This window comes from Galeopterus variegatus, unplaced genomic scaffold (genome assembly GCF_000696425.1).
Source record: "Galeopterus variegatus unplaced genomic scaffold, G_variegatus-3.0.2 Scaffold2211, whole genome shotgun sequence".
Lineage (NCBI taxonomy): Eukaryota > Metazoa > Chordata > Mammalia > Dermoptera > Cynocephalidae > Galeopterus > Galeopterus variegatus.
Window position 1 is genome coordinate 301,260 of NW_007728322.1, and position 12,224 is coordinate 313,483.

Below are 12,224 nucleotides of genomic sequence, written 5' to 3' on the forward strand. Positions count from 1 at the left end.
TGCCGGTCCCGGTCCGGTACGGGCATGACACTGAGGGTTGCGATCCATTGCCAGACACGGAAAAAAGACAAAAGACAAAAAAAAAAATAAGGTTGGGGATATCAAGTTAAGTAAGATACGGTACGTAGACACTGAATTAAAGGAAATGTGCGAGTTATTGAATTATTAGAATAGCTAGTTACTTCTAAGAACTCTTTTGGTACTTCTCTAAAAAAGTTAATATGAAAGAACATTTAATTTGAAGTTGCTCTGAAGATACCAAGAATGTGTTACTTATCAATTATTGTTTAATTTAGAATGAAAATCATGCAAATGAATTGTAGCTTAATCTTTGAAAATAAATTCTCTTTGCTTATTTCCATGTTTCATATTAGTTGTTGTAGACTCGTCACTCATTCATTCAACAAACATTTTCTGAATCACTTAAAATGCATAATGCATTCTACTTGGCACTGGAGTATATTCAAGTATACAGAAGATAGAGGTCCTCACTAACAGTGCTTACGGTGAGAGAAGATATGATAAAATTTGAGTCTGAAGCTGCGGGAAAAGTTACAAGATGTTCTCATGTACGCATAAGCACAAGTACATAGCTTCTCTGTACCTGATGTCCACACGGAATATTTTATTAATGAACAAAGGAGTAAAATGTACTGATAAAATACTTACTCCCTAAGTATTTCCTAAATCCTGGCCTCATTTCTTATTAGTCATCTAGGAATTTTAGTATTGGGTAGAAGGGGACCGTGACCTTTTGGGGTAGTGGAGAGAGGGCTAAATGCCACATGAGAAGTGCTGGGAGTGAGAACTATAGGAAGGGTGGCATTGGGCCGGGGAAACTTGTCCAAAAGAAGCACTGGTACACTTTGTCAAAGCTGGTGGGGGCACTGCTCAGACCTATGCTGTGTTTGGGGGCTGGATGCCATCAGCAGTGCTCTTTCTCACTGCCTGATTATCACAGCAGGGAGGATGGAGACAGAAGGAAAAGAGGAGGAAACCGTTTCTAGACTGGAACGGGGCCAACCGCAGACAGGACAGTTATATGGACACATCGTAGCTACTTCAATAACAAAACAAAAAACCCTGAGACAATTGGCTTAGTGTGGACTAGAAGAACAAAAATGAAACTGAAACTTCCACTGGAGTAATATCCTTAAGTGGAATGTGAGAAATGCTCTAGAAAGTTTATTGTCATTTCTGTTTACAAAAGGAAGCAGGTCCTCTCTATTCATTGACTGCATTACAATAAGAATATTTATAGCGGTCATTCTCTAATCCAATAACAAGGAAGAAGTCTTACACTACCTATAGTACTCACTGTAAGGGAAGACTCTCAAAGATATATTTAAACGTTCATGTCATGTTTCTATGGGATGAACTGTGTTCCCCTGAAATCTATATGTTGAAGCCCTACTCGCCAGTGTGATGCTATTTGGAAATGGAGCCTTTGGGAGCTATTCAAGTTTAGATGAGGTCATGAGGGTGAGAACCCTCATGATGGAACCAGTGTCCTTACAAGAGACCCCAGAAAGTTTTCTCTCTCTCTCTCTCTCTCTCTCTCTCTCTCTCTCTCTCTCTGCGATGTGAGGACATGGTAATGTGAGGACATAGTGATGGCCACCTGCGAGCCAGGAAGAGGGCCCTCACCAGAAACTGGACTGACCGGCACCTTGATCTTGGACTTCTCAGCATTCAGAACTGTGAGAAATAAATTTCTGTTGTTTAAGCCACCCACCTATGGAATTTTGTTACGGCAGCCTGAGCTGACTAACACATACATAAAGGGTATCGAAAATAACTAAGTAATCTGTTTAAACTTCTTCATGAGACTTCTGCTAAATGATAATTACAGATACAATGTAGGCACTTAACTGGATATGAAATCACTTTTTATCTTTTGCTGTATTATCTATCCCCAGACAAAGAAAGTAAAAAGGCAATTATCCTTAAGCAATCACATATCTTAACATTCAGGAGCCACATATCAGTGTCATTTATTTTTAATACCACTAAAACTGATAGGGATGCCTGGTTAGGTCACTTGGTTAAAGTGTGGTGTTGGTAACACCAAGGGCGAGGGTTTGGTTGGATCCCCGCACTGGCCAGCCACTAAAAAATAAATAAGTAAAATAAAAATAAAAGTAATAAATCATACCTGGCATCCTTTTTGAAATTTCTCTGGTGTCATCCAGTCTTCAAGCATTCTCAGAATGGAAGCCCCCTACAATGGAAAAAAATGACAAATTAAACTAATAAAGGATATGTAAGGCACAAATATCAGTTATCATTATTGTTAGTAGTATTTCCTGAATATATTGTGATATTCTTTAAGATGATTATGCTAAATTATGGTTATAGCTTTATGATTTTAGGATAAAAATACCACTTGGCATACCCCTTGTATCTGTGCTTCTAAAATAACTAAAAAGTAAACAGAAATTGCTAAAATAATCATCATTTCATTGACTTGAGATTCAAATAATTATTGCAGTTCTCCAAGTAAACCAGCAGAGGGGGCTTTCCTAATGAAAGAGAAATATGAGTCAAAAAAATTGTGTTATCTGATGAAGAAAGTAGTTTTAGGGTAAAATTCTGGCAACTTACTAAAAATACTTCCATCCGGAAAAAAAAATAATATTTAGTAGAGGGAATTACATAGTTGAGGAATTATATGGTCATACAGTTTAATATAAGTAGATATATAATTTAGGCAAAAATTCCTTCTGTTCAAAAGTAGTTTATCTCATTTGGTTTTCGTTTGTCTGAAAAATCTGATGAACACCTCTGCTCTCTATTTTTTTTTACGTATTATAAGATTGGTACTAAAATTCACTACTTATAAAATTTTTATTAATTTTCAAGCAACTGATGAGAAAAACATTGCCTCCCCACTTAAGTTAGTAATTTTTACTATAATTTATTAAGCATTCTAAATTATTTTTGTACCTAGTAAGAAGGCTAAAGGCTTAACATTTATTTATGACCTAATATTTTAAACCCATGGAGTGTCTAGGACTCAAGGAGAAACTGATTCAATACATATAAACTACTCCCAGGTGAGTTATTAGAATAGACTATAAGTGGATTAAAAATTTCATTTTAACAGAAAGACAAAAATAATCACTGATAATGTAAAAGAAAAATGAGCAAAAGAAGTCTGAAAAGATGCCATGGGACTAATATGAGAAGGAAAACCAAACAGTATGATGCTATAAATTTCAAATACTAATATATAGAAATTTTTTTCATTCCAACCAATTTTATCTAGTATTCATTTTAATAATTATAATATCTTAGACTTATATAAAACTTTAGGTATCACTTAGGATAAAATGTATTAATTGCATTAGCTTTTGACCAACTTAATGTCATGGATAAACCATGAGAAGCTGAGGTGGAAAATGACTAAAACGAAATTTTAAATTATGTTATGTACAGGTATGAAATGTGCTGGAAAGAGAAACTATAGGGGATGTTGTGGGAGAAAAAAGGTAACATAAAACTTTGGATTATAGATTTTCAGCAACTTTTTGTAAAATTTCAGTGGATAAAAATATTTCATCTACAACATGCCAATAAAGTCATCTTTAAATCTCATCTGAAAATGGATAAAAGTATCCAACTGAGTTGGATTTAAATGTTTATTGGGAGCACTAAAGGACTCTACTAGAAAAGGTTCCCAATACAGGGTACTTCAAAAAGTTCATGGAAAAATAGAATTAAAAGATAATATGAATCTTTGCAGGAACTTTTTGAATATCTCTCGTCTATGGCTTTTCTTGTTGACTACAGAGCAGAAAAAGATTTATTTTCTTTATTAAAAGATCAAATAAAACAATTTTAAATTTGATAATTAAAGACTAAATGTTCAATTATCTGAATGAAAATAGTTATAAACAAAAACGAAAAGAGAAATTTTTTTAAATCTGATTTAAAATCCTGTGGCAATGAACAGTATTGATCAATTCCACTGAGAAGTATAAACCGTTGAATATTCAGCACTCAGAATAAGTTCTACAATGTTTTCCAAAGCTCATTGGCACAGTCTAACCATTTTTACCATCCTCAGGCATCTACTAAAAGAAAAGTCACTAAACAGAAAGATGTTCAAAACAATGTCGTATTTTCCCCACCTTGCTATAGGATATTCCATCAAAAACAGATGTTATTTCAGCAGGGGTGGTCACAGTGACAACAACTGGATGTGAAGACGTTAAAGAATCATCCTCGTGTACCGGCAATACATCTTCAAGTAATATCTGGTCGTGCTGAAAGGTCAGAATGAACCAAAGAAATATAGTGCTTTATACTGGTTTATGATTTAAAATACCATATATAACAAAAATTGAAGGAAAATAAATATAAATGACAAATTAATTAAAACAAATATTAAGGTTTTAAATTAATCACATTTTGCACTGGTTAATCCATACTGATTATACTCCCTTCTTTTATTTATAACTCCTTCAACTTCTTCTTCCCCTATACAACAGGCCGAGAAGACACAAGAATCCATGAATTCTGTTTCTGCTACTTCTGTGGGACTTTGGACATGTGCCAAACTTCTCAAGCCCCATTTCCATATCTGTGCCATGGCAATGATGGCATCACCTCACAGATTTGTTCTGAGAATTAAGTGAGGTAGCACGTCAACTTGACAGGTATTGATGTTCAGTGTTTATTTTACATCAACTTGTCAGGAGAATTTGGATGATTCATAATTAATCAAAGAAAACATTACCTTATTCTTTAGTTCTAATAATCACCTCTCATTTCAGTCTTAGGGTTTCTCAGCAAAACAGAGTGGTTGAGAGGTCTAGCAGTATAGTCAGACTTCCTTGGTTCCAATTTCTAGGTATGTAAGTTTATGCCAGTTCTCTCACCTGTTAAATAGAGGTGGTGATGGCATCTCCCTTTTGGAATTGTGCACAAGATTTAATGACAGAATTCATATTAAGCCCTTGGCATAGTATCTGGTACATAGTGAAGACCTAATGCGTTAGCTACTGCTGCTATTTTGATTCTTAATTTAAAAGATTCTGAAATCTAACTGTGTTAAACCACTACTAATTTAGAAAATCGAAAGCCTTAATGGTCCTACTTAATTAAAAATGTTTTCAAAAGAGGAACATGCTATATTACTTGACATTTTCCAATTTCATGGGTAACCATTTATAATAGACAAGGTACAGTGGTCAAGCAATGACTGCTAATCAAGATAATTTTGGCTTGGGCCGGGCCGGTGGCGCACTGGATAGTGCGCCACTTGGGAAGCACGGCGGCGCTCCCGTCCGAGGGTTCGGATCCCACATACAGACCGGTTCCCGCTCAATGGCTGAGCGAGGCGCGGGAGCAACGCCGAGGGTTGCGATCCCGTTGCCGGTCACCGGTCCGGTACGGGGACAACACTGAGGGTTGCGATCCGTTGCCGGACACGGAAAAAAGACAAAAAAAAAAAAAAAGATAATTTTGGCTTGGATTTTGATTTTGGTGCACCTAGGAGGCTTAGGGAAGTCAAAAGAATCCTGTTCTCGGCATCAGGAAATTTGACTGTAGTCTTGGTTTTGCTACCGATTGTCTGTGTGTGTTGGAAAGTTACGTTACCTTCCCGAGCTTCACATTTTTCAAAAGGTGAAATGAGGCTCCACTGTTGTAGAGTGACAAATGTGTTTTATTTATTTTGGGGTCCTCTCTAGTGTTTGCTGAATGAAGAATGAATGAAGAAAGAAAGAAAGGAATTATTGTGAATGTGTCAGACCATGTGGTTAAATTTCATTTAAGAACCATACACCAAATTCTTCCAGAATTTAATCAGTATTTTTAAAACTCTGAAATTGGAATGATAGACAATATTAAAATGTTACAATTTCTTCTGTTTGCTATAGGAAGGGCATCCGGTTACTTTAAGAAAGAAAATAAAGTACAAAATAATTTTCCATTTGTGTAATTTAGTTTCAATAAGTTATGAAATTATTCATTTTCAATGCAAATGAATGGTTCTCAACTGATTTTTTTTCCCCCTTGGGAACATTTAAGAGTCTCATGCTCTACCGACTGAGCTAGCCGGGCACCCCTCGGGAACATTTGAAAATATGTGGAGATAGTTTTGGTTTTCAATACTGGGGCCGTCGGGTTACTGACATTTAGTAGATTGAGGCCAGGGATCCTGCTAAATGTCTTGCAATGCACAGGACAGCCTCCCACAACAAAGAATTATCTGGCCCAAAATGTCAATAGTTCCTTGGTTGAAAAACTCTAATGTTGATTAAATTTTTTAAAAGCAATTGTTGCAAATTAGCGTTTTCATGTTTTAAAGTTAGGTTAGGGAACTGCAAAGGCTTCAAGCATTTAGCGTTTTTATTCTGTCCAGTAGAGGGCAGTATTCTACATAGTACACAAGCTCGTAATTCTCTGTTTCACACATCTATGTATTCATACATTCATAAATACTATCAGATAAGAAAACTCACTCTATCTAAACATAAGTAACAAAAATAAATAAACATAAATAGCAAACATACTTAGGTTTTCTAGAAAAAAACATCGGTAGTGTTCATAGAAGTTTCTGTTCTAGGCCCCTAAGGGGCACACTGTATGTTAATAGTCATCATATGTACATTTTTGGAGCTTTGAAGCTTACAAGATAAAGAATAATATTCTTATTTCTTAGAGGAGATCACTGACTCAGAGAGATTATGTAACTTTCTCGAGGTCACATTCTTTGTCATGCATCTAAGAAATGATGTGTCCAGGATTTGAATTTGAGTCTAACTACTAAGCTTATGTTCTTGTGTCTTCGCTGCACTATCTCAGCAACCTAAGATAAGCAGTTTATAAAATGAGACTTAGACATTTCTTAAAGGGTTAGCACTATAGATACTCTCTTGAACACAAAGTTGGCATTTTCTATGCTAGCTAATTTTTTTTCCTGCCTTGACATGAGTTTTTGAGTGACTCTGTCAAGGATATCTCCAGATTGTGATGGTCAGTTGGCCTCCAGAGACCAGGCAAAGGCTCTAAGGTACAGCCCAATGGAAACCAGCTGGCTACCCCCTATTCTCACAATAGAATTCCCAACTCACCCCTGCACTGGCCCCTGGCTCAGGACCAGTCATAGTCCAAAGGCTTCAATCTGCTTTGCATGAGGAAAATAGAGACTTGGATCTTATCTGTTTAGGGCTCACCATTTGCCAGTCTTTTTCTGCATGGTCTACTCCCAGAAACTCGAAGAAAGAAGCAAATCCTTCATTTAGCCACAAGTCATCCCACCAGTCCATGGTCACAATATTTCCAAACCACTGAAATTATAAGCAATAAAGAGATACTTAAGAACAGTCTCTTTATTTATTTATTTATTTATTTATTTATTTATTTATTTATTTATTTATTTATTTATTTATTTATTTATTTATTTATTTATTTATTTATTTATTTATTTATTTATTTATTTATTTATTTATTTATTTATTTATTTATTTATTTATTTATTTATTTATTTATTTATTTATTTATTTATTTATTTATTTATTTATTTATTTATTTATTTATTTATTTATTTATTTATTTATTTATTTATTTATTTATTTATTTATTTATTTATTTATTTATTTATTTATTTATTTATTTATTTATTTATTTATTTATTTATTTATTTATTTATTTATTTATTTATTTATTTATTTATTGACAGTTGGCCAGTACAGGGCTCCAAACCCATGACTTTGGTGTTATAAGACTGTATTCTAACCAACTGAGCTAACTGGCCTCCTCTTTTTTTTTTTTTTTTTTTTTTTTTTTTTTTTTTTTTTTTTTTTTTTTTTTTTTTAAAAAGGAAAGATCCAATAGGTCTTTTTTTTTTTTTTCCTTGACAGCTGGCCGTTATAGGGATCCAAACCCTTGACCTTGGTATTACCAACACCATGCTCTAACCAAGTGAGCCAGCCCTCAATAAAGAGATTGGTAAATTCTTGTGCTTATGGTAGAGGAGCTTAGAAAATTTTATAATGCTTACTTGTCCATGTAAATTTTATCACTAGAGACAGAAGTGGCAGGCACTATACTTAACATTTATTTCCTTCTTTATTTATCCTGATTTTTAAATGATATTAAATTCTCCTTAGTTTATTGCCTTGATTTAGGTATTACTAGGAATAGATAACATTAGTAGGAAGGCCTCCTGTGTATTTACAAAAAGCAAAACAACATATTGTAAAGTTTCTTTATGGTTAAATGTTTATTAGCGCTAAAAAAATTTTCATGCAGGATTTTCTTAGTAGGCTATTTTTTATTTGCTAAGTCATAAATAACTTGAATTATTCCTGTGATCGTAAGCCACTTTTAAAAGCAAGCTGATTTGATGCTAAGATCCTCTACCTGATGCACAAGTTCATGGGCAACCACAGCGGCCACCCTCTGTTGGTTTGATGAGGCTGATTCCTCAGGGTCGTACAGCAGGTTTGTTTCTCTGTAAGTGATGAGTCCCCAGTTCTCCATAGCACCAGTGCCAAAATCTGGAATAGCGATTTGATCTATGGAAAAAGAAAGAGTCCAGTGAGAAATGCATTCTTTCCATTTGTTCATAGCTTTGCTTACCAAATTAAGTTCTTAAGATGAATGTTTTTTAAAAGGCTAAAAATAATTTCTTAGAATGAAAAACAGTAATCATTTGTGCAAACATTTCAATCCTAATGAACTCAAAATTTTCCATGGAGCTCTTCCTGTTGGCTCCAGATATCAATGTGTCTTTTTTTTTTTAAAGAAGGACACTAATGGCAATTTTCAAGGCCTCCATAATTTTATGTATTTGTTCCTCTCTGTCCTTCATTTTTATTAGTTTTTCCTTCTTTTTTTCCCCCGCACGATTTTGACTTGGGTAATAAAGAACATCTGTTTTGGGAATAAGCTGTAAGGAAAAAGAGAATGAAGTTTTCAAATGAAGTACAAACTTCTAAGTGCACAGAAATAGATTTCTATCCCAGGAGACAGAATATTAAGGAATATGAAACTTCATTTTTTTCCCTTAATTCTACGCAGTTTGAGGTCAACTTGATTCCCTACCAATCTAATAGCTTACCATCCACTTACACGTATCAAATAAGTTGGAGAAACATGGAATTGACTATATTCTCTCTAAAGTTCCTTCCAGGTCTAAAGGAGTTTCTATTCTTTATTTTTGCTGGGGCCTATAATATTAGACATAATATCTGACAGGAGGAGGCGGGACTGATCAGTTCTATGTTAAGTCCTAAAACAGAAAATGCTCAGTTGGTTAGTGGAAAAAATACAGCTTCCCCAGTTAATGAACTATAATCAGAATGTAATTTCTTTATTATTACATATAACTTAAATGAGGTAAAGAAATGAAAATAAATTGAAGTTTCACCTAACATAAAAAAAGGCACTTTCTTTCTGGTTATAATAAAGATTCTTCAAGCTTTTTATAAAAGAATGAAAAGGGATATATCTTAAATAGAGGTCAAGATTACAGGCCGGCCCATGGCTCACTCGGGAGAGTGTGGTGCTGATAACACCAAGGCCACGGGTTCGGATCCCATATAGGGATGGCCGGTTCGCTCACTGGCTGAGCGTGGTGCTGACAACACCAAGTCAAGGGTTGAGATCCCCTTACCCATCATCTTTAAAAAAAAAAAAAAAAGATTACAATAGTAGTTACCTTTTCATGTTACCTTCACTTTCAGATTTGGTTATTTTGTCACTATTATCACTTAAAAAGTGAAGAAGTATATCCCCTAAGGGCTGAGCTTTTTTTTTTTTTTCTTTTTGGCAGCTGGCTGGCATGGGGATCTGAACCCTTGACCTTTGCCTATATTTTTCATAATGTTGAGGAGTGTAACTTGCACCTAATCCTTGAACAAAAGGGATTTTTTGTAACCTCATTTCTCTGGTGGGTATTGGCATTATAATTAACTAACTACAGCACATTTAACTTTTTGGAGTAAAATAAATGCAGAAGTCATTTCGAAGGCGTCTAAGACAGAGTTAATTCTGAAAGGGTTGAAAATGCCCAGAAAAGAGCATGAAGAAGGAGCAGGGGAGAGGGAGGAAGAAAGACAGGAGGAGAAGAGAGAGATAAATTTGTGGGATTTCCACTTTCCAGGTTATTCTGGGTGGCACAAGTGAGATAAAGGGGAAAAGATCTTTAAATTTATGTACTTCATATCTTATTAAATGTTATTCTGATTTTGATGAAAAGTTGCTTCTCTTTCTGTCTCCTCTAATACCTGTTGAGCAATCAAAAAATGAAACTGCTTCCATTGAAGAGAAAACGTGTCACCTACAAACTTGCTAAGAGCCACAGCCATTCCCATGTAGAGAGCTTGGCATTCCAGTTGTTTGCATTGATAATTTATGAAAGTAAGGGCAGAAAGAGGAAGAGGGAAGCCAATTGTTGGTTGTTTTGTTTTCTTACTGCCTTCATTTCATCCCTACAAACATCTATATGGGTATTACATTTAAAGTCTTTGCTAATACCACTCAAGCTTATTAATAAAGCATTTCTGCCATTGACAGTAGTATCATATCCACATCATTTTTTTAAAGTTTATTTATTTATTAATATTATTACTTTTTACATTCTAAAATGTTGCTGTGGAGCAGTTGTGGGGAGGGGAGAGAGGAAAGGGGAAATGAAATAGGGTCGGAGAGGGAGGAAGAAGGGTGTGGTTGAGGCCTGTGGCATCCCCCTCATTCCTGCAGGGGAGACCAGGGGGCTTCCAGTGGTGGCTCGATCATTGCTGGGCTGGATGCAGATGTTGGTGGGGTCTGCAACATTTTGATTATAGCCCTACTTTTGTTTTAAAAAGAAAACATGCCTCCCCCCAACGCCCACCTTAGAAAAAATTATTTCTGGAGGAAGCACCAGTGTTTCATTTTACCTGCTTGGAGAATCAAGAATTAGTCTTCTACAGCAATGGAAAGATTGGAAGCCCACGGGACTCCTACAACATCATTTTTTTTCCTATTATTTTCCAACTCATTGAAGATAGGGAGGCAGTATAAGCTACTGGGATGGGTACTGATTTTGAAATCAACTGATCCAGGTTACTGTTTCGGGCTCCATCATTATCAAGCTCTGCAGTTGTGTGCACATACTTTCATTTTTATTTGGAAATAAAAGACTATGCATTTATCAGATAAGAACACAGTATAGACATAATTCTTGGAGTAATCAAGAATGGATCTTGTAGCATCTAGTAAGCATTAGGCACATATTGTAGGCATATAATAAAAAGACTTATGGATGGCCATTAACTAATGGTGATACAATTGGATGAAATGAGTTAACTTGGGTGAAAACAAAGGCAATATTAAAAATAAGAAAATAAAAAATGATTCTCACCTAATTTAGGAAGAGAATAATTCATAGCAAAGTATTCTTCATAGTAATCAAACACAGTTTTAGTTATGTTTGCAGCATATTCAGCTGTGTGCTTTTGCTCTGGCTGGACATAAATAGTGAGCTATTAAACAAAACACAAAAAATTCAGTGAAAATTTTTCTTCATCTGATAAAACACAAAATCTACAATACATGATATACAGCTAAGGAAGGTGGGCTTTGGAGCCAGATAAGTCTAATGTGAATCCTAGTTCTGCCTCATTCTAGCTGTGTGTTCTTAGATAAATCATGTCACATTCTGAGACTCATGTAAAAGAACAATAAAACTGCATAACTCACTGAGTGACTTTAATGACTAGGAATAATGTAAGACACAATGGTTGCACAATGTCTCTGACATTAAAAAATGGCATTAGTTTTTTCTATTTAGAACATATATTGTCTTCTTAATATCTATGAATCTATGTATCAATCCATTCATCCATCCACCCACCTTTCTCTCTCTCTCCGTCTCTCTCCCTGCCTCTCTCCTCCCTCTCTCTTTCTCTTTCTTTCTCTCTCACTGTGAGTGTGTGTGTGTGTGTGTGTGAGTGTGTGTGTGTGTGTGTGTGTGTGTAGTCTGTCTTTGAAGAAATGAATTCATGGGAATTTTTTCTCATCAAAAGAGCACTTGAATACATGGTTTCCACTTGTGCTATTCTATCCAGTTATTCCAATTACCCTTCTGATATTTCAACTATCCTACTCCCAGAGCCCAAACTATAATGACCCAAACTTTTCCCGAGATGGAGTCATCTTGGTAAGATACATCAATTTTCTAAGTCACTAGGGTATTATTTTGTGCTCCCATGACACAGTTTATAACT

General features: G+C 35.1%; 1 protein-coding gene across 2 annotated transcripts in view; it reads right to left on the reverse strand.

Annotated features, from left to right (window-relative positions):
• Nucleotides 1-8,665, reverse strand: part of LOC103597143 (glutamyl aminopeptidase-like) — a 48,774-nt gene extending 40,109 nt beyond the window's left edge. The window contains exons 1-4 of one of the 2 annotated variants that reach the window (XM_008580940.1): nucleotides 8,374-8,664; nucleotides 7,185-7,298; nucleotides 4,134-4,268; nucleotides 2,156-2,221 (exon numbers count right to left, since the gene is read on the reverse strand). In XM_008580940.1, coding sequence (XP_008579162.1) covers nucleotides 2,156-2,221; nucleotides 4,134-4,268; nucleotides 7,185-7,298; nucleotides 8,374-8,580 — 522 coding nt within the window. In that variant the 5' untranslated portion in view covers nucleotides 8,581-8,664. Of the gene's footprint in view, nucleotides 1-2,155; nucleotides 2,222-4,133; nucleotides 4,269-7,184; nucleotides 7,299-8,373 lie in introns of both variants that reach the window. The other variant, XM_008580941.1, reaches the window with a different exon arrangement.
• Nucleotides 8,666-12,224: the final 3,559 nt, after the last annotated feature.